Raw genomic sequence first — 22646 nt, 5'->3', positions numbered from 1 at the left:
AACAACTAAATCATGTTATCCCTGACTAATGTATCAATCAGTACACAACCAACGGATCTAGAGTAAAGAAGTCATTAACTGTCTGAGAATTCTAAGCATGACCTTGTGCCTTGCCAAAATTCAAGTACATAAATAGTATCGACAATGTTTTTATTCAATGACCTAACTGATACATATGTAACCAAAAATGTCTATCCAACTCCCTCGATCTGTTTTCAGTGCCTGCTTATTTTCAAGCAAAAAGGAATTCAAAATTGGTAAAGAATCGTTGTATTTGTCCTTCAATATTTGCGTTTAATTCATTTTGTAATTACAGAGTATATATTTTTTTTTACATTTTATTGAATTATCTGGATCTCTTAAATGTACAAATATACTCCCGAGAAAAAAAATCATGCCTTTGCCTCGATGTCGCTCGATTAAATCCCAAAACGAACCTTAAGTATTTTTTCACGTGAGTATAAGATACAATCTAAGATCACCAATTTAGATCATTCCATTCACTTATTTCGCAAATTAAAATCAAACTTCTTACATTTTTTTTAAATTAAGACCACATATTGTTACGTCAAAAATATGCTAATAATACTGCACAACCAATCATAATGATTAAGAAATTTTTCAGCATCTTTACTCTGTCGTGGTAACTTTTTTTATGAAATCTGAAAAAGAGATGAATACTTCAACTAATTATAAACACAAAATTGTCAACATCGCACAGTCTACAATTCTACGATGTGAACGATGTAAACACAAATATATAGACATGGTATACAATATAAACACGATGTTGACACGATATTGTGAACATTGCGATGTATACGATGTGAACGATGTACACATAAAGGTATAGACTTTGTATACAATATATACATGATGTTGACACGATATTGTGAACATTCCGATGTATACGATGTGAGCGATGCACACACAAAGGTATAGAATTTTTGTGTTTTGTAAAATTTCGCTCTTTTGCGGTTTTAGGTCATTAACCATTGTTAGCCATTAGTCTTTAAAAAAAAGGTCATATATCTATCATTAGTCTTAGATGCATGATTTCTTTCATTAATTGTTATTGGCTTTGAACTAGCTGTCAGCAACTGCGAGTACTCTCAGATCTGTACTTTGTGTCTTTCTGTTGTGTGGATTTATAAGTACCCGTCCACATCCACTCTGTGTTTTTGTTAGATGTATTTCTATTTGTATCCATCTGATGAGTCGAGCCTTTTTCAACTGATTTTAATAGTTTGTTCGTATGTTGTACTGTTACACCACTGTCCCAGGTTAGGGGAGGGTTGGCGCCTTCAAACGAGTTTAACCCCGCCACATTCTGTATGTGCATGCCTGTCCCAAGTCAGGAGCCTGTAATTCAGTGGTTGTCGTTTGTTGCTGTGTAACATATTTGTTATTCGTTCATTATTTTGTACATATATTAGGCCGTTACTTTTCTCGTTTGAATTGTTAAATACTTTTGTCATTTTGGGGTCTTTTATAGCTGACTATGCGGTATGGGCTTTGCTCATTGTTGAAGGCCGTATGGTGACCAATAGTTGTTATTGTTAATTTCTGTGTCATTTGGTCTCTTGTGGAGAGTTGTCTCATTGGCAATTGTACCACATCTTCTTATTTTTATATCCATCTTGTCCAGAGTTTGGGAGGAATTGGTCCATATCATTCAAGCATTTAATTTGGTTCATTTATAATTTCAAATTGGTTGAACAGTTAACGGGTCAGCAACGTTTATACTGGCAGTTTTACTCATCAATCGCAATAAACGGTATTATTTATGAATCAAGTACTTAACCCTTGTAAGCAATTGGCACTCTAACCATTTTTAAAATTCTTTATTGGTGTTGCATAATGTTCTAATTTAAAAATATGTTAACGATAAAAGTATGTTTAATGGTGGTTGGAGTTCAAAACCCTAACCATCGAAGGGGATCATAGATGCATTATTTATTGGAGGTAGGGTACCAATCGGTTCATCATATACATGCCTTTTACTCTCATAGTTGTATTTTTTTGTGTCGCTTATATCAACAAGTTATAAACGGCCGAAAATAGCGCAAAGCTGGAATTGTTACAGGTCTTTGGCTATTTTTAGTATTTATAAAAAAAACTGTTAAAGAAGGACTTCGCTAACAAAAACCAAAAGTATTTTGGAAAAAATGCTGTTAGTGACCTACCTCGATGCGTTTGACAAAACTCACTTTACGTGTTCTTCTTGCTCTTTTCCATTCTAATTTACCTTGTATATATACATTTTGTAACGTTATAAGAATAGAAAGTTCTTATAACATACATTAATGTTATTGTAAGCTTTTTGGATTAAAGGAAGAACATTAAATGAGGGAAAATAAGTTGAAATATAAAGGAAAATTTAAATTGAAATCTTATACACCAAAATGAGAGATCCATGCTTTATAAAGTGCCTGTGGTTCAGACTTCAACTTTTTTAAAATTACACAGTCAAGTAAATATATGTACCGTCACAAGATATTTTGTCATCACCATCCGTGTCGACCATTTCTATCATCTCCTCCGTCTCTTCCCATGTCATTTTCTCTCCGAGATTTTCCATGATGTGTCGGAACTCTGATACTGTGAGATAACCTTTTCCGTCTTTATCAAAAACTCTAAAGGCCTCTCGAATATCCCTAGCGGTTTCTTTAGAGCAAAACTGTTTCGTCATGATTGTCAAAAATTCATCAAAAGTCACTCTCCCATCCCCTTAAAAATATGTTGGAAATTATATTTTTTTAATATATTATAACGATAACGAGACATATTTTAATTAACTGTTCGCCATTTGCATTTTTAAAATTCTGTGAATAGCTTGACACATAAATAAAACAGAAGAAATATATATATATATGTAAGACTCAGATCAACGTCTGTATAGGATCTAATTGACGTCCGTTCATCAAATCGACGTCCAAAATCTAGATCTGACGTCATAATGAAATAAGATTCCAAGTCAACGGCCAATTATATGACCCTCTAATCGACGTCCAATATTTGGCTTCTTTTAACGGACTTCTTCAATGACGTCACAACTTTATTTAAAGAAAACAACTGTTATATTCCTGATTTGATAAAGGCATTTCCCGAATACAAATGGTTGGTTGAACCCAAAAACTCAAAAAGTTGTTAAAAAAGATCTTGCAGAGTCGAAATGATAATACTTTTCAACAATTCGCCGTTTCAGAATCTAATACAGAAATATTTTCAAAATCGTACACCAAAACATTGTGATTGGTTCAAAACGTACTAAACAATGGAAATTCAACCAATGATGTAACGTTATTTTCATTTTGGTGTACGAACAATGAGATTACCCATAGTCCTGTAGATTTTAAAGAGGCGAATTGACTATACTTATTTATTCTGTCTAATGTTTGAGACTGTATATTGCCTCTAGATGTCCTTCGGTTATCTTTATATTTTGGTTCCTCTCCATCCATGTCCAGTGCACAATGTTAAAACAATATTGTCGACATCGCGATATTTACAATGTTAACACGATATCGTGTCAACATCTTTTCATTGTATGAACTCTTATATGTACTGTTTACATCGTTGACATTGTTAACATCGCGATGTATACAATGTTGTAAATATATCGTGTTTACATCATTTACATCGCGATATCAACAATGTTAACACGATATTGTGTCAACATCGTTCACATTGTAACAATTGTTATATACTGTTTACATCGTTTACATCGTATACATCGCGATGTATACGATGTAGTAACGATGTAGTGTTTACATCGTTTATATTGCGATATTAAAAATGTTAACAAGATATCGTGTCAACATCGTTTACACTGTAACAACTCTTATATACTGTTAACATCGTTGACATCGTTAACATCGCGATGTATACAATGTATTATCAATATCGTGTTTACATCGTTTGCATTGTAGTCTGCACGATATGGTGTCAACATTATTTATATTGTTTGAAATGTTATATAATGTTTACATTGTTTACATCGATATATTACAATTTTTTAAAATATATTTTATGGATTACAAATGTGTCGAGTTTTGTGATTGGATAACAACACAGAGATGTCAGTTTTTATATATTCAGGAAACTGCCGGGGTATATACTACACTTTTTACCCCAATTGCAACCTCAACAACGTCATCATAGCAAACGTTACTATGTGACGTAGTCTTAAGCTATACAGAACATTTAAAGAATGCAAGAGGCTCACAGAGGAAACATAATGACGTGTATCCGTCAATAATATGTTTTTAATTTAAAACCATGCTATTTACACATCCAATACTTAATTTAATGTCTTAAAGTGTTATTACAAATTGTTGCATATATGATAGAATTATTTTCACAGCAAATTATAAAATCCTTCACGTATGCGGAAAATATCAAGTTGAGTTTTTCAGTATTTTTTAGTTGTAATAAAAAGTACATAAAACATACAAACGGTATACATGAAATCTAAACCTTCATTGAAAAATATTCTTAATAAAGAAAAAAAAATAATTTGAGAAGATGGAAAACTTGCATTTAAAAGAATTACACAAAATATTAAGAAACAATAAACAATAAACATGTACTGAATATATATACTCCATGGTGAATATTTTAACAAATACCTGGTACTGGAAAACACAAAAGTATATACTTGGTATACAATATAAACACAATGTTGACAATGTGAACGATGTAAACACAATATTGTCAACATCACGATGCAAACGATGTGAACGATGTAAACACAATATTGTCAACATTACGATGTAAACGATGTGACCGATGTTAACACAAAGGTGTAGACATTGTATACAATATAAACACGATGTTGACACGATTTTGTCAACATCACGATGTATTCAATGTGAACGATGTAAACACAAAGGTATAAACTTTGTATACAATATAAACACGATGTTGTTAACATTGCGATGTATACGATGTGAACGATGTAAACAGAAATGTAGGGACTTTATATATATACAACATAAACACGGTATTGACACAATATTGTCAACATCACGATATATCGACAAAACATCGTGCACTGGACATACTTCACTGTCTTATATCCACATGTCATTTATTTATATGAATATGGAAAAAAAACAACGTTGATCGAGTGGATTAACTTTTTTCACCAATATATTGATATGCATGTACATGTAATATGATGTCGGTGTTTGTCTTATTGTGATCTACAAATGCTTGTTCTAGGATGTTTATTAAGTTGATTATTTTGGACAGGATGTTGCCTTCTAGTTTATCCTTCTTATATACGTCAACTAAGTCTATATGATTTGTAAAGTATATACAGATATATGAAAACAATTAGTTTCTTTAAGCAGCTTTACACAAAGACAAAGCGATTAGAATATATAAAAAAAAAAAAATCAAACTCAAAACAAATAATTAAATGATATATATGACATCGTCGTTTTGGAAATACATGACGGCACATTGGACACTGATTTTAGAACGTGACTTTACATTGGACGTCGATTTGAGGAATCTGCGTCGATTAGAGATCGGACGTCTCTCTGAGTCTAACATATATATAAAATTGAGAATGGAAATGGGGAATGTGTCAAAGAGACAACAACCCGACCAAAGAGCAGAAAACATGAACATTGTCGGAAAAGATAAAATCTATTTGTACGAGCTTTAGAAACGGGACGAAAAGCGAAGCTCGCCGAGCTTTTTCCTGTTTCGTAGCGAGTACAATTAATTTTTATATATTCCGACAATGTACATATATTGTTTTATACTGTAATTTACACGCGGCACTTTAAGCACGGTTTAGTTGTTGAAACTAAATAGTTGTATCTGATTTTTCAAAGAAATCGACAAAGTATAAACGCGTATCGCTAAGAAGACCCAAAATGAACTGTTACTCACAGAAATATTCACATTATCGTTTGCTCAACAATGGAGCGGAGTAACAAGAAAATTTATAAAAAAAAGTGCAACTAAGGCAAACATGTATTTGTGTATCCGTTATTTGTACAATAGTTGGCTGATTGCGGGATGAAATTAAACCAACTACGAATAAAGAACATAATGCCGCGTATATGTCAATAAGAAAATAAAGTTGAGAATAAAACCTACCAACACAAAAAGAAGAGATAGTTACACCGATATCCAGGTATATTGAACAGACTTATCGAAAACATATTAGTCATACACACAAAAAAAAACTAGTAAATTAATTTGACATAATTTAGATTAAAATAAAAATATGTTGTATACTGACATATTTTTTTGTTTGAAAAAGGGGGGGGGGGGGGGGAGGGAATTAATTCTCAGCCATGTTAAAGTTATTTTTATCGATTTCACCATGCAAAAAACAAAACATATCTTTGCTCCGTGTCCGTATACGGGCGACAAACAAATATAACGGTCTGATTTTAACGAGATTGAAATCGTGCGTAAATATATAATTTATATTATTCTTTCAAGTAACTGGTATGTTCACATGGTAAATTATATATCACCCTTTCATTTTGGTACAAAAGAAGAAAAAAACACTCAGAATATGTTTATATCAAATATGTAAATGCTATAAATATATCTGCTTTTAACATCAGTGTTTTGTCAAGGATCACACCCATAACATATTCTATTTATTTTAACGATGCTAATTGACACAATTTTCTATCGCTTATTTGTTTACTATAATTGACATTGTTTTACTACGTCTTGGTGGTTTTTCATTTTATTTTTACTTTTGTATTTCTTACAACACTAAAGTCATAAGAATACATTTAGTAGTACATTTTACAGTTCTACATTTTCCAGAAAATATTAAAAACACGGAGTAGGCCTATTACAAGGTTTTACAAAAGGGTATGGACATGGACTTCTTTTCTACTTGACCTTTTTGTCTTTTTGTGCAGCACTTAAGCTTGTCATTCATTTGAGGACGTGTACGAGTTCCTGCAAATACCATCTACATTAAACCTTGGTCCAGTTGAAAAATCTATGATCTGTGTTCATTGAAATATAATGTTAGGAATAAGCAAATCAGTATACTTTAAATACATATGCAATGTGCTTGTTGCTGTGTGTTTGTTTATTTCACATTGGCTAGAGGTATAGGGCAGGCTTGAGATCTCACAAAACATGTTAAACCCCGCCGCATTTTTGCGCCTGTACCATGTCAAGAACCTGTGGCCTTTGTTAGTCTTGTATGCTTTTTTTTAAATTTTGGTTCATTTATATGTTTCGGAGTTTAGTGTGACGTCCATTTTCGCTGAACTAATATACACTATTGTGTAGGGGCCAGCTAAAGCCCGCCTTCGGGTGCGGAATTGTCTCGCTGTGTTGAAGACCCATTGGTGGCCTTGGGGTGATTTCTACCCTTTGTTCGGGTTTACGCATTCCTCGTTTCTATTCTCAATTTTACATGAACATTGTCGGAAAATATAAAATTTATTTGTACGAGCTTTAGAAACAGGACAAGCTTTTCACCTGTTTCGTAGCGAGTACAAATACATTTTATATTTCCGACAATGTACATATATTGTTTTACACCGGGCACTTGAGCTTTCGTTGTTTAAATCCAAATTATTGTCTCTGGTTTTTCAAAGAAATCGACATAGTTTAAACACGTACCGCGAAGAGGACCCCAAAATGAACTGAAAATAAAGCAAATATTTATGTTTGTACTTGTTATTTGTACAATAGTTAGGCTAATTGCAGGATGAAGTAAAATAAGCTAAAATGATGTAAAAAAAAAATAGGAAGTAGTGAATGACATGATCGTCTTTAGGTTTTACCATCAATATCAATCTCATCTACAATTTTATTCAGTTCTTCATCTGTTGGGTGTTTTCCTAATGATCTCATGACAACCCCTATCTCATGTGTTGTAATAGTACCGTCACCATCTTTATCAAACAGACGGAAAGCTTCCCCACATTCTAGAAATATGAAAGTAAGGGAAACTATGAGAGTTCCTAACCGACTGAAAATAAGGGATAACACTCGAAAAAAGTGGAATCATTTTTAAAGAATCTACAAAATAAACAATGAAACTAAAACCAAATAGAAGAAAAAGACGAAATGAGTCTGAAAATGAAAGCTATATTTTAATCCATGCAAGAGGCGATTTTAGTTTAAACAATATTTATTCAGATAAATCAACATTTAACCATATTATACAAATGAAATACATATTAAGGATTCAGAAACAAGCAATGTGCTTTTACAAATCCGTCTCCTTTTACAAAAATAATACACTTATTGAACAATACATAAATATAATTACTGGCATGCTCTGTAATAAATATATGAATATGAAAATGAAAAAGGTGGAAAATACTTAAGAGAAGAAGAAAAAAAAGTAAACATGAATTTTTGTAATGTTTACAGTGTGAAATGCTTGGGTTCCTATTGAATGATGAAGCATTAACATCAAGGGTTAAAACGTTTACTTTTAATAATATATTTCTGCACCAAACTAAATAAAAGACTATTTTGCTCATCTGAAAGTTCCGTTGATCCAAAAAGCAAAGTTTTTGTGTCAACTTGGACAGGAAGAACTGAAACAGAATCTAATAGTTCATTCAATCCAGGTCACAAACCAAAACCGAGGAAAACACATTAGTAAATACTACGAACTGCAATTAATGTGTATTTACTTTGCTATGTAATTATAAAATAGTGATTTTCAAGGATTTTATGGATTTGTTTTCACCTACTAATTCACCATTATCCGTTTACTAACAAGTTGTTTTTAAATTACTTACCTTTAATTTGCTCTTCGGTTAATTTTTCAACCTATAAAATATTTATTAAACAAGTTAGAGACATTAATATCATCAATATAGATAAACAATTATGTTGCTTCCAACTAATTAATAACCTGTAAAACCTTGTAATAGGCCTACACCGTGCCCTCTGAAAAATGTAATACTAAATGTATTTTTATGACCAATTTTCGTTTTGTAAGATATACAAAAGATAAAATAAAGTGAAAACACAAGGTCATGTTTTTCTCTGATTGTTAATGACGTCTTTACATTAAATTCATTGGGTGTTGGATGTGTACTGATTGATATTTTAGTCTTAGATACATGCTTTTTTCATTAGTTGTTATTGGCTTTGAACTAGCTGTCAGTAACTGCGAGTACTCTCAGATCTGTACTTTGTGTCTTTTGTTGTTAAGGATGACTTGTATAAGTACCCTGCCACGTCCGGTCTGTGTCTTTGTTTGATGTTTTTCTGCTTTGTATCGATCTGATGAGTTTAGCATTTTTCGACTGATTTTTAAAGTTTGTTCTTATATGTTATGCTGTTACACCACTGTCCCAGGTTAGGGGAGGGTTGAGCGCTCACAAGCATGTTTAAACCAGCCACATTCTTTATGTTCCTGTCCCAAGTCAGGAGCCTGTAGTTCAGTGGTTGTCGTTGGTTCATGTCTGTCATATTTGTTTTTCGCAAATTGTTTTATTATAAGTTAGGCCGTTAGTTTTCTCAATTGACTTGTTTCATATTTTTCATGTCGGGGTCTTTTATAGCCGACTATACGGTATGGGTTTTTCTCGTTGTTGAAGGCCGTGCAGTTGCCTATAATTGCTTACATCAACCACATTTGGATAGTTGTCTCATTGGCAAGCATACTACACCTCCTTATTTTTATATACATGATATTTAAATATTTATACACCCCTTGCTTAAAAACTTTGATATTGAGCGTTCTATCTGGATCATAAAAAACGTAGGTGAAAACACGGTCAAAATAGGTGCAATTTGGGTACCCTCACGTTAAATATTGCGCAAATCTACTGCAATACATTAAATTTAAAGATACAATACTGTAAATTCAGAAATTATTGCGTGTATTTATTATTGTGATTTTTGAAGAATGAACAAACATGAGAGTTTTTGGCGATTTTAGAAAAAAACTACTGGTACTTACAAATAAATACTGTATGTATCAGAAATCAGATTGCGAGTTCTTGTTATTGCGATACTCAAGGAGTCATACTTTTCCCATTAACAAAAACCTCGCATTAACATCTGAAGTTATGAGTAATTCATATACTGAGATCCGCAAGTATAAAACACAATTACAACTACAATGTTATTTCGTATCTCGAGTTTCGTATACGAGTGTTCATTAGTTGCCAGTATTGGATTGAAAGACGGCCTTTCTAACCATGAAAATAACTTGTTAAATTTCGTGCGTCCGAAGCACTATCCTGGATAACCTTCGTCAGGTCCAGATAAAAGTTTCCATTCTGTGTTTATTTTGTAGATGTGTCCTTATTTACTTTATAGTTACACCAATTTAATTTTGAATCCATATTGAATCATAGAAAAATGGGTTTGAACAGACCTCCAAACCATACCTGATTATGTAATGAGGAGTACGCACATTGCATTCATGTTTAAATTCACATCCTTAAAAACCGAATAACAGATGTTTTGTTTTATTTCTTCAAATCTTTAGAACAATTTGACATTAGTCCATGCATACTATTCATTTTTTAAGAAATGCCGGGATCTTGTGACATATATTTCTTTGCTCATTTTTTAAATGATGAATTTTTGTGGACGTCGCATGGCGACGTTTCCGTAGGTTTTACCTTTTAAAGTGAATACTTCATCTGTTGGTATATACTGTGAACGTTTTGTGTATATTTGAATATATATACCTATGTTGAAAGACGTGTATAATGTCAAATCATAAAAAAAAACAAATTGTTTAGTCTCACAAAAAACTTGTTAGATTTCCGCTGCTATTTTTGCTGAATAGGTGCAATTTGGGTACTGTGACGTAAGTTACCGTTCAAAATTGTGTATGTATACAAGAAGCACACAAGGGACCGTAGTCGTCGCAAAAAAGCTGTTTGTTTGTGTACAAAATATTTTTACAAAGGGCATATCCTGTTTTGCAAGACATTTTAAATATTCTAATATTCAAAACTCACCATTATTGATTATCTCGAACGATCATGTAGTATACTGTACGTTGAAGTAGCTAGAAGGTTATAACTTTGACGTCATCGAAAAAAAATTGACGTCACTAACAGTAAGATCACGTTACATGATATTGCAGACAGAATATCTGCGCACTGTTTATAATAAAAGAATTAGTGGACATTTCTGTGAGCTCGCTAAATTCATTCTACTAAGCTGAGTAAAAAAAAATATAGATCAAAATGATTTATTAAAGGGGGGTAGGAGGGGTCCTGATCCCGAAATCCCGGGCTTAAAAACCTGGAATCCCGAGGTCCCGAATTTAAAAAGATTTAAATCCCGACATCCCGAAATTCGAAAAAAGAATTCCCGGATCCCGAAAGGATCAATCCCGAAATCCCGAACTTAAAAACACCAGATCCTGGAGTCCCGATAAAGGTCCTACCCCCCCCCCCCCCTCATTAAACAAGAAGCGGAAGATACCAAAGGAATATTCAAACCCATAAGTCTAAGACAAATTGACAACGCCATAACAAAAAACGGCGAAAGACAAGCAACAGTCTATAAAACATAACATAGAAAACTAAAGACATAACATGAACCCCACCAAAAAAACGGGGTTGATTTTTTAAAGTGCTCTGGAAGGGTAAGCAGATCCTGCTCTACAGTACATGTGGCACTTATCGTATTGCTCATGCATGTATACATAAGTACAAATTCGGCGATGCGTTTATTTACTAAGATTTTTTCCCCATATAGCTGTATAACACAAAGAATTATTATAAAAGGCAGAATACAGCAAGGGCACAATACAAAAAAAAAACATTATCAAAAGAAAACCCAATTTCTAAACAAAACTTGATTAGTAACAAAATAAATGAATTCCTTTTTAACTGAGCTGTTATACTAATCGTGTTGCGAATGTAGGAAAAAACGAATAGGCTAGAGCTGAACAAAACTTGTAAAACGGAACATACTGAAACACTTACAAAAAATGAAATATATGTTTTGGAAGGATGAGCATTTCCTGTGTTGCATCCTATGTGTCACAAAACAGTAATTATTTTTGTTTCAATATATGACCTAATTTTTTCACGGTGCAGCTGCCAACGTAGTTTTAGTTATCAAGTCCGCCTCTTAACCTTTTTTTATAGTTAGATTTTTAAGATTTTACTACATTCACGCAAATAGACCAACAGTTGTGGAATACAAATAAAAACTATATTACTGAAACCATTTGAATAATGGCGGAAAATCAATCTAAACTGAAACTTGATCTTTACTCATATCACATGACATGTAAGAAATCCGAATAAAAATTTGATTAAAGTATAGTTATATGATGATATGGATTTACACCATACGATTTGGTAATGTAATTGATATATGATAATAAACTATTTGTTTGGAAGAAAGACTTGATCATTACTAGTTATCAACGTCATGCAAAAAACCCGGATTGACACCCAAGTGCAGTGTAGATATATATATGCAGATTTGGATTTACATCATACAAGATGGTAATGTATTTGATATGATTATAATCTATTTCTAGGGTCGTCAAGTTGGTAATTTATTCCTTATTTATTCCTTATTCTTTATTCCTTATTCGTTACTTATTCCTTTTTCATTATTTGTTACCTATTCGTTACTTATTCCTTAGCGAATACGTAACAGGGTATCAGTTGATCGAGAAGACGGGGACATATGCTCTAACAGGGTAATTTCAACTCACCGAACACATGGCTAGCACCAGAGATACGAAAACAAAAGAAATAAGTTGAACGTATAAAAAGCGAATAAGTAACAGGGTATCAGTCGATCGCGGAAACGGGTACATACGCGCTAAAAGGGCAATTTTACCTCTACAAACCAATAACTATCACCAGAGACAAAAAAAAAAAGAAAAGAAAAGAAATCATTAAAAGGAAGGAACATATTAAAGGCGAAAAAGTAATGAACAGGCAGCAAATAATAACAGGGAATCAGTCAAGTGCAGAAACCGGTACATTTGCGCTAACCTTCTTGAACCAATATCATACACAAGAATTAAGAAAAGAATAGAAAAGAAGCATTAAGAAAGAGGGGGCAATATCAAAAGCGAAAAAAAAAAAACAAATAAGAAACGAATAAGTAAAAAGGATGACGAATTAGGAATAAGTAACGAAAAGGTCACGAATGGAATAAATAACCAACTTGACGACCTTACTACTTGTTTGGAAACTTTCTTTGAGTAAATATATAGGCAAACTGCAGAAAAAAAAAGAAAGAAAGAAAAAAAGGTGTATAACTACATTTAATAAATGAGACAGCAACCTAACGATACAATCATCGAAAGGACAACTAGAGTAAAGGTCAACAAACGGTCTTCAACGATGGATAAGATTATATTCAATATGTAAAGTCCAACGATTAGAATAGTTTTCAGTAAATTTTAGAGACAACTATCAATTCCTAAAATGACAAAAAAAAATCAAAATATAACTATAGACATTCATCAAAAAGTTTCCTGACTAGAGACGGATATCTGGACACGTGGCGCTGTTAAAATAGAGAGCTCCCTGTCACTTTTGAGAGTAGATATGCAGTTTAAGTCATTCAACGCCAATGAGGTACTCTGCAATCAAACGGTTAGCCATATTTAGTGAAAACTATTATCAAAAATGTTTTTAATATATCAATTTATCCGAAAAGTGAAAATATGATACTTTATATGGCTTCATATTTTATCTTATTGGAAGAGTTTTCTACACACATTCATAAAAACATCCACCAAATTTTCCTTTGTGAAAAACAAATGATAAAGTGATTACAAACTAACCTAAATAGTGATAGAAAGTAAAAGTAAGACGTATAAAATTGAGGACGATGATTAAACATAGTTATATTGATACAAGTGTTTATTTATCATATTTATCATAAATAACTTGCAATAAATTACCCGTTCGGTTAAACAAACATCATAAACCTTCAATATTGATAATACCATATTTGAATTTTAAATAAACAAGCACCAGTTTGTTGAACCAATTAGAAGCTTTGAATAAAGAAAAGAATAGCTGTTTTAAAGAATTATTTATAACATTTTTTATTCTATTTTACTATCTTAAGTTTCTGTAACTTCGAGTACATGTATCTGTTAAGTTATGCATAAACAACACTAGGCATCGCTCTACGGTTATCATATTTAAAAATTATCTTGAAAAAAATGAAGTGCACAGAGGAAATCAATTTAGTAGTCTCATAGGAATTTAGGAATATTTATGCCTTATAAACTCTCCCTCGATATAAATGCTCGTCTAAACTTTATTTAATTCTTTTGCTTGATATTTTTTTCTTGCAAACACGATTTCAATAGTTATAACAATATAGCTTATAATATGGTGGCCGGTTAAGGCCATTTTGCGTTTTCTCGTTTTCGCCCTTCATATTCTATAGGGTGAAATCTTGAAAACGCAAATTCAAAAATGCGAAAACGCGAAATGTTTTTTCTTTCCGATTTCACGTTTTCGACGTCGCGTTTTCGCCCTATAGAATATGAAGGGCGAAAACGCGAAATGGCCTTAACCGGCCACCATAATATGATGAACTATTTTTTTTCATCTTGGTTTGATAATCACTTTAAATTTACTATTTACGTTTTCTCGGTATCTATTTACGTTTTCAAGATATGCAAAAATGGGTATAAATGGTCACTAAATGACAGTTACCGGCTCACAAGTCAATGAACAATTTCCGTTATAATGAATTATTTTCTGATATTTTTTGCGGTTTACAGTTGCTCTGACTATCTATGAGTATTATAGTTGTTTTGATAATTGCTTTCAGCGAAACATTTGGGTGCAAACAATCATGTACGGGGAATAACTGATATAATGAGTAAATCGAGACCTTTCATTTTTCTGACTTTATTGTATAAGAAAATTAGGCATTAAGCGTACATCCTAGGCAATAAGCTAACGCCTAGGCATTAAGTTATTGCCTAAAACTTTCCAGCATTAAGCTTATTTCCTGAAATCTGTTGATGATTATTCAACCTTTTGCCAAACATAATTTCAAGCAATAAGTGATCTTTAGGCTCCGTGTTGAAGGCCGTATTTTGACCTATAGTTGTTAACTTTTTATACATTGTGACTTGGATGGACCCTCAGAAACGTCTCATTAAAAAAGACATGTGATCTGTAAAATTGTACAAACCATTTGATTTAAATATTTTATATGCAGCTTAAAAGTGACCTGGTGACGTGATTTTTTTTTACTGTGACCTTTTGACCTATGGGTTTAACCCTACTGGACCACTCTAGCTAGCTGTCAGGTTAATTAATTTTATCATGTACCTCAAATCAAAGGCATGAAAGTTTTATTATAAAAAATTAATCGTGACTTTATGTACGAAAAAAGTTATTTATTTATTTACTATGTAATTGATATTGCTATTAAATTTCGTCTGTCATTTTATCAACAGAAATCAACAACAGAAAGACATACATGTAGCAATTAATTAAGGGTTCACAAAACCTCTATTATTCATAAGACTCATATATATAGCAACTACTTAGATAGGTGTCTGAGTGCAGAGCAATATTCAGTGTATGTCGTTTTGGTATAAAACACTTCTATACCTATTGTCATATAACTGTGATAATGTCAGGTCTCACTATACATGTAATTGCTTTAAAATTTGCTTTTGAATATCACGAAAACGTTATTTAACAAAAAAGGAAACGCAATGTAAAAGTACATGGAGATTGGCCAGATGAGGCTTCTACTCACGTATGCTTCAGGAGGGTATATTTATTTTGGTTTGCAGGTACTTTTCATTTGAAAATTAGAAACAAAATACATTCGGCCAGCCGGTGATTGTGGTATCTTAGATTGTAGTGAATTTTGATGGTCTGGATAATGGTTTATATCTAGGGTAGAGCAAATTAAGTGACAAAAATAAAAAGAAGAAAGAGAACAGGACAAACAAATGAAAAAGAAAATATTGAGGTTCTTAAAATATTAAGAATGGAGAAAAACAAGCAACTAAACATACTGAAAACTGGCATTAATATTATTGAAAACAGAAATAAAGACCTCTCCCCATGAAGACCCTCATGAATGTAACCGTATGTACTATTCTTTCATGTAAACAAATCTGTATGTATATAGATAAGATTGTTACGTAAAGCGATCAATATGTTCCCCTCATTATTTACTTTCCTATTTTGAAAATATATGAATAACATTTGATCGATTATTTATCAAACGAAAAAAACAAATACTGAAAGCATATTGATTTTTATGACATTTTTTAAACCTTGTTAGGTTTTTAAATTATTATAAGTAAAGTCATTGATTACCTTCCGACAGTAGGTTTACCAAGATGGATACCAAGGTAAGCTTTGATTTTTTTAAAAAACTCATTAACACAAATCTTAAAAAAAAATTCCATTCTAATTTAAGTGCATACAGTATGTCTTTATTTGGTCAACATTATGGTAAACTTTATTTATCATGCAGAGGTTTGTACATGCAAGATGGCTATTACTACGTAATTTTAAATGATTTATATTTCTTATATAACTATATTAAAAAAAGAGTCGAAAGACACTGAATTGATTAGAATCAGAGTTGTCTGCGACAAAGCTGATATCAACCTTGGATAATATTTCTCAAATATCTTGCCAGTATTGCATGTGAAAGTCTACTTTATGCTTACAAAACTGCGCGGACAGGCAGACGGATAGACACCTGGCATTTCTTATACCCTACAAAACATTGTGTGGAGAAACAATTTATCTGATATAAACGTGCTTCACAGTTAGCAATCTTCAGTAATGTGTAAGTGTAAACTGATACACATTTTTGACAATCAGTGCAATTTTATAAATTCTCGCTCATTTGTTATAAACTTACACTATTTATATAAGCAATTTCTCGGAAAAGTTTGTAAATAAGTGCCAATTTCATCAGGGTAATGTCCCTTGGAAATATTAATTATGGAAAATTGCATTGTAACCGTGCTCCCATGTGTACAGTTATTGTCACATTGTTATGACATTTGTATCAACAGTTTATATGAACAACTTTGAAAATCACAGTCGATCAATTATTTCTGAAAAAGTTATGCTTCTTTGAAATATTAGTAATAGGGAGTATTGAATTGCATGCACCCTCAAACCTATATTCCTATAAGATATTTTTACAGAGTTTCAAAGAAAAAAACCCTTTCTATAACCTTGGACGTTTTATATGTGTATCATGGGGGACTTCGGAACTCTTTGATTAAGATTTAATTGCAGTCTTATGATGTGAATTAAAGTAAGACAGAACAAGGAATAATACAATTTTACAGTATTATTGAATGTAAGTAAGATCTAATTGAAGTCTTATGATGTAAATGCAAGTAAGGCAGAACAAGGAATAACACATTTGTTTCAGGATTATTGAATGTAATTAAGATTTAATTGAAGTCTTATTATGTGAATTCAAGTAAGACAGAACTAGGAATAATACAATTTTACAGTATTATTGAATTCACTTTAAAAGTTGCAATAAGAGATATCTGATGACTTTGTTGTAGCCTGTTTATACAGAAGCGTTCATGGTCCCTTTTAATTTGATGGGACTGGCCATTGGTAGGGATGGCACTAACATTAAAAAATCCAGAAAAATTAAAGGAGTGCGGTCTGTTAGAAATGAGAAACAGCCAGATGGCTACAGATTTACAGTAATTGGTGAGGTAAAGAACTAGATTTGTATTACAATACTTAATAACGTCTCGGACCATTAAAAACTTGACTTGTAGAGTATTAAATTAGGCTGAATGTGTTTTTTTTAACATTTATTTGGTCACCTGAGAGACATAGGGATGCAAATCAAGTAACAAAAGGGGGGAATAATGTATGGCACCATAGCTACTTAATGGTATATACATAATTGCTCAAATAAACTAATTTTGTTTTTAAATTTACTCACTTACAAATGAATTACAAGTGGACAATTATATTGAGTAAATAGAAAAATTATAAGGTCCATCCATCTTGACCTTGACCTTGTTTCTTGGACCAGTGATCAAGGTTCTGTTCCTCGGAAATGTCGAAGAAAAGGTGTACTTGTATGTCTGGCAAGGTTCATCTGACCTCGAACATTACATTGGTCTTATGGGTCAAAGTAAAGTTTTTAAGTTTGATTTTTTTTTAAAGATATTTTAGCAATAGGCCAACTACATTTTGTGTATGGGTTTGATTGATAGGTGTACAAGTTTGTCTGGTAATAGGGTTCATCTGACCTTAATTCAATTTTCAATGGTCAATGTTTTCCTGTATGGTCTGTTTCTAAGAAACATTAAGCAATATGTCAACTATTATAGAATGATTGTTAGGTGTATATTACTGTCTGTCAAGGTCACACTGTCAACTAAGCTACACCCCATCTTCTTGATTATTTGTGTGCTAGTGATTTTTTCTTTCAATTTTGTTTTATGAAATCAAACAAAGGATTAATTTGGACCCTTTGGATCAATTTGATAACGTTGCTCAAAATCCAAAATTTAATTACATGGTTTTGTACATAAAACATGTGCTGTTGTTAATAGAAGATGTGTGTTGTTATTCTGCTGTTTACATATTGTAGCGACTATTGTGTTGTTTCTTTGTGTGTTTTTTTTTGTGCTGTGTGTTCTTGTGTTTGTTTGAACTGTATTTCTTGCACGTAGTGGTGTAATTTTAGAAATATTTTTTTAACATTACCATATAAGCAGGAGATTTAGCTAGCCATACAACCAGATTCAACACACCATTTTTTCTTAAAATGTCTTGTACCGAGTTAGGAATATGGCAGTTGATAAAAAAATTTCTATTTATGATGCATTTTGGGTTTTTGTTTGTGGTTAAACTTCAGTGTTTCTGTTGTTCTGTTGTTTTCCTCTTATAGTTGATGTGTTTCCCGCGGTTTTAGTTGTTAACCTGATTTTTTTCTATCTCAATCGATTGATGACTTTTGAACAGCGGTATACTACTGTTTCCTTTACTTGAGTTTATTATTGGACCCTTTGGACTGTAATGTGAACCAATTCTTAAACCATACTCAAAATTAAAAATCAAAATACACACTTCCGATGAGAATGATGACTACATCACCGTACCATTATAGGGCTGCAAAAATTTCGCAAATGTATGAACAACTATTTTACATTACACTGTATAATCACTGATTTTTACAATGTACTAATTTGTGCTTTGAATCAAAAGAAACGTCGTCTATGGTGTGAACACTTGTGCTCAATATATATGGTGACCACTGAAGTGATCATTAAATAAAATTGAGAATGGAAATAGGGAATGTGTCAAAAAGACAACAACCCGACCATAGAGCAGGCAACAGCCGAAGTCCACCAATGGGTCTGCAGCGAGAAACTCCCGCACCCGGAGGCGTCCTTCAGCTGGCCCCTTAACAAATATGTATACTAGTTCAGTGATAAAGCACACTCAAAATTATAAATCAAAAACTTTTTTTCGCCAAATTGTCTATCAAATATGACTTGTTATTCTTCTTTTTTTTTAGTCATATAAGGCAGTAAATGAAGCTAGATGTTTATTGGAATTTAAGCAAAAGGATTACACAGTGCCTACACATTTAGCAGGTAATGGTTTATAAGTGACTGTTGACAATGTGATTTTAACGCTGAAAGTTTTTTAATTAATATGGAGTTTAAATAGAATGTAACAGACCTGGTAACAATTCCGTTTTAGGGTATATCGTCCCGATTTCCTAGATTATACAATTTTACCAAAAAACTAGGAGTAAACAATTTTTTGCCGGAAACACCAAATCCTATATTTTGATTGGTTGATATCTGAGTCTGAGTTTGATATCAAATAATCGTATTCTAAATATGTTTATCACAGTAAGAAGTTTTGAGTGTGGTGGTGGTCATGATGTCTGATTGAAAGTTTATGGTTCTATTCTTTTTTGTGTCTTTTTACTTTTACTGTTCATGAGTTACGCCCCTTTTTAAGCATGAAAATTGATGAATTTTCATTTCCGTTCTTCAACTTTAGTGTGTCTCAACCAAATTTTATCACATTCACTCGAAGACTACACGATTTATGTGTATTATTGTCTTAACGTCCACTAGGCTATGAAAGATCTCGGAAATTCTAATGGTGTAATTTTATCTTTTTATGTATTTCTCCGTTCTTTAAGTGTTCTTGCCTTTTTTTTTTGGTACTGTATTCCTGTCACATAATTTTGTCATTTAAGCGGCATAATTTTGATTGCGATATAAGCGGGAGGTTTGGCTAGCCATTAAACCTGTTTAACCTACCATTATTTCTTAAAATGTCCTCTACCAAACTAAGAGCATGAAAGTTGTCATCAGATGGTGTGCTTGTATGAATATTGGCGTTTGTTTTTGTTGCAGTTCAGTGCTTTTGTTGTTTCGCTGTTTTCACTTGTTGTTGATGTGGTTTCCTAGGTTTTAATTTGTGACCAAGAGTTGCTTTCGCTTAATGGATTTATGACTTAAAATTGAACAGCAGTTTACTACTGTTGCATACACTTTACATCAAGTTCATTTATACATTATTTGTAGGAGCTACAATATGTCACTATCACTATTACTTAAGCACTCATGCAGCTCAATATAATGCTATATCGTATATCATAACTCTTTACTAAGATTTTAAAAACTCCTTGCGTACAATTTCTACACATGTTATAGATCTAAGTTATAAAAACTGTGAATCTAGCATCGATATGTTTATCTAAATTTGAAATAATGAAAATCTTTAATTTGCTTTGCTAACCCAATATTTTATGCCAAGACTATACAGTTTTTGGTGGATATTTTAAATTAATACTTTCACTCGTGTTCATGTTCACATTATGCAACTGAACTGATAGGGATATACATGTGCTCCAGTCACTTAACAAAAAAAGTTGATACAGTAGAACAACAATAAGAGATGGTAATTATTATAGCAAACCTCTGTAATTTATATTTCCCACTATAAATAAACTCATCATAAATACCAGGATTACATTTTGTATTTACGACAGACGCGCGTTTCGTCTACAAAAGACTCAACAGTGACGCTCGAATAAATTGTTTTGTGGATTAATAATGCTTAGAAATTATTCCAATCAAGTAAAAGAAATTTACGCCTTATGAAAAAATAATGACAAACTTTTGCTTTCATGTAGATATATATTAACTGTTGCAATATGTGTTATAAAATAAAATGTTCCAACCCTTGTGTTTTTTTATCCAGTTATAAAGAGCAAACAAAATGTTATCAAAACAAACGAAAAAAAGCTTTACATTATTGCAGCTGCTCTGACAAAACTCAGAATTATCAAAAGTCTAAATTTTAATATTATATTATTTTAGGTAGAGTAATTGGAAAACATGGACATGAAATAAAGGAAATAAAAGATAAATCCTTAGTGAAGAAAATTACAATAGATAACGTAGAGGAAAATGCTGTAAGATTATATCATAACATTAGTAGTATTAATGTGATATTACTAAGGTTTAAGTGTTGAAGTCATTACAGTTAGGTCTCATTGGTCTTAGGATAGCATGATTACCTCCAGAGAGAAGGTTGTTGTTAAGTTCCCTGGCTTGATAAAACCGAAGACGTTTTGATGCTTCTTCACTAAGCATACGGCATTCAGGAGTAATAGCAAAGAGTGGTTGTACTTTAGTCGGACTTATGTTTCTTGATAAGGTGAAATGTCTTCCTCTATACTGATACCAAGTGAACTAGCCCCTATGTTATATTTTCCATTACTCATTTAACTTTAAACCATTACCCGGAGCAGCAAGTGGCCTGTGATTTTAATCTCACCTGATCATTCAGTATGATTTCAATCTTAATCATTTAATTTTAGGTTGTGAAATTTAATATAACAGGTTCAACAGAAGCAATTCAGCGTGCTGTACTTATGCTGAACAATAAACTGGATGAGATTAAGGTATAAATACAAATATTTTATTTTTAAGGTATTAAAGGGTGGTGTAAATTAAAATCGATAGAATTTCTTTATAAATTGGCAAAATGAATTGCTTATATTGTGCTTTTTTCAAAAATATAATAAAAAGGATTTTGAAATGTTGTTTTACAAAGCCGTAGATATGATTTTTACCATTTTCGGAAGAAAAAAAATAATTGTAGTTCGGTGCCTTTTTATTTCTGCTGACCCTAAAGCATATGGTATTGCTGTAATAACTTTCGTTTTGTTTTGTTCATAAACATAAATGATTATTCAAACAGCTCTGTGTGTTCTAAAAAAAAAAAAAATGAAACAGCCTATTTACCAGATGTTTAGGATATATAAATGTTAATGCACAAAAGTTTAACAAAAGGAAAACTTTGTATACAAATAAGAAGATGTGGTGTGATTGCCAATAAGACAACTCTCCACCCGAGACCAAATGACGTAGAATTTAAAATATATCGGTCACTGTGCGGCCATTACAGTTATGTTGATCTGTTTTTCCGGCCACTTGCAACCATGTTGGAACTCGCTTACAATATTATGATTGTCATCCTACAGGAGTCAGGTCCTCAACATTTCAGTTTTCATATAAAAACTTATAAGCCATAAACAATATCTTTACAAAACTTGATTTGGTAATACCCATGGGGTATGGAAAACCCCATTTGATTTTGGGATCAGAAAGTTAAAAGCAATTTTCAGGTCACATCAACTATCGGTAG

At 32.2% G+C, this 22646-nt stretch overlaps 1 protein-coding gene across 1 annotated transcript in view; it reads right to left on the bottom strand.

The window, feature by feature from the left end:
• Positions 1–374: 374 nt before the first annotated feature.
• LOC127719236 (neo-calmodulin-like) overlaps positions 375–22646 on the bottom strand; it is a 38510-nt gene continuing 16238 nt past the window's right edge. Inside the window, exons 3-4 of the mRNA XM_052225253.1 lie at positions 2488–2730; positions 375–662 (exon numbers count right to left, since the gene is read on the bottom strand). Coding sequence (XP_052081213.1) covers positions 631–662; positions 2488–2730 — 275 coding nt within the window. The 3' untranslated portion in view covers positions 375–630. The remainder of the gene's footprint in view (positions 663–2487; positions 2731–22646) is intronic.

Source organism: Mytilus californianus, unplaced genomic scaffold (genome assembly GCF_021869535.1).
Source record: "Mytilus californianus isolate M0D057914Y unplaced genomic scaffold, xbMytCali1.0.p SCAF_11, whole genome shotgun sequence".
Lineage (NCBI taxonomy): Eukaryota > Metazoa > Mollusca > Bivalvia > Mytilida > Mytilidae > Mytilus > Mytilus californianus.
This window is presented reverse-complemented; position numbering and strand designations above follow the sequence as displayed.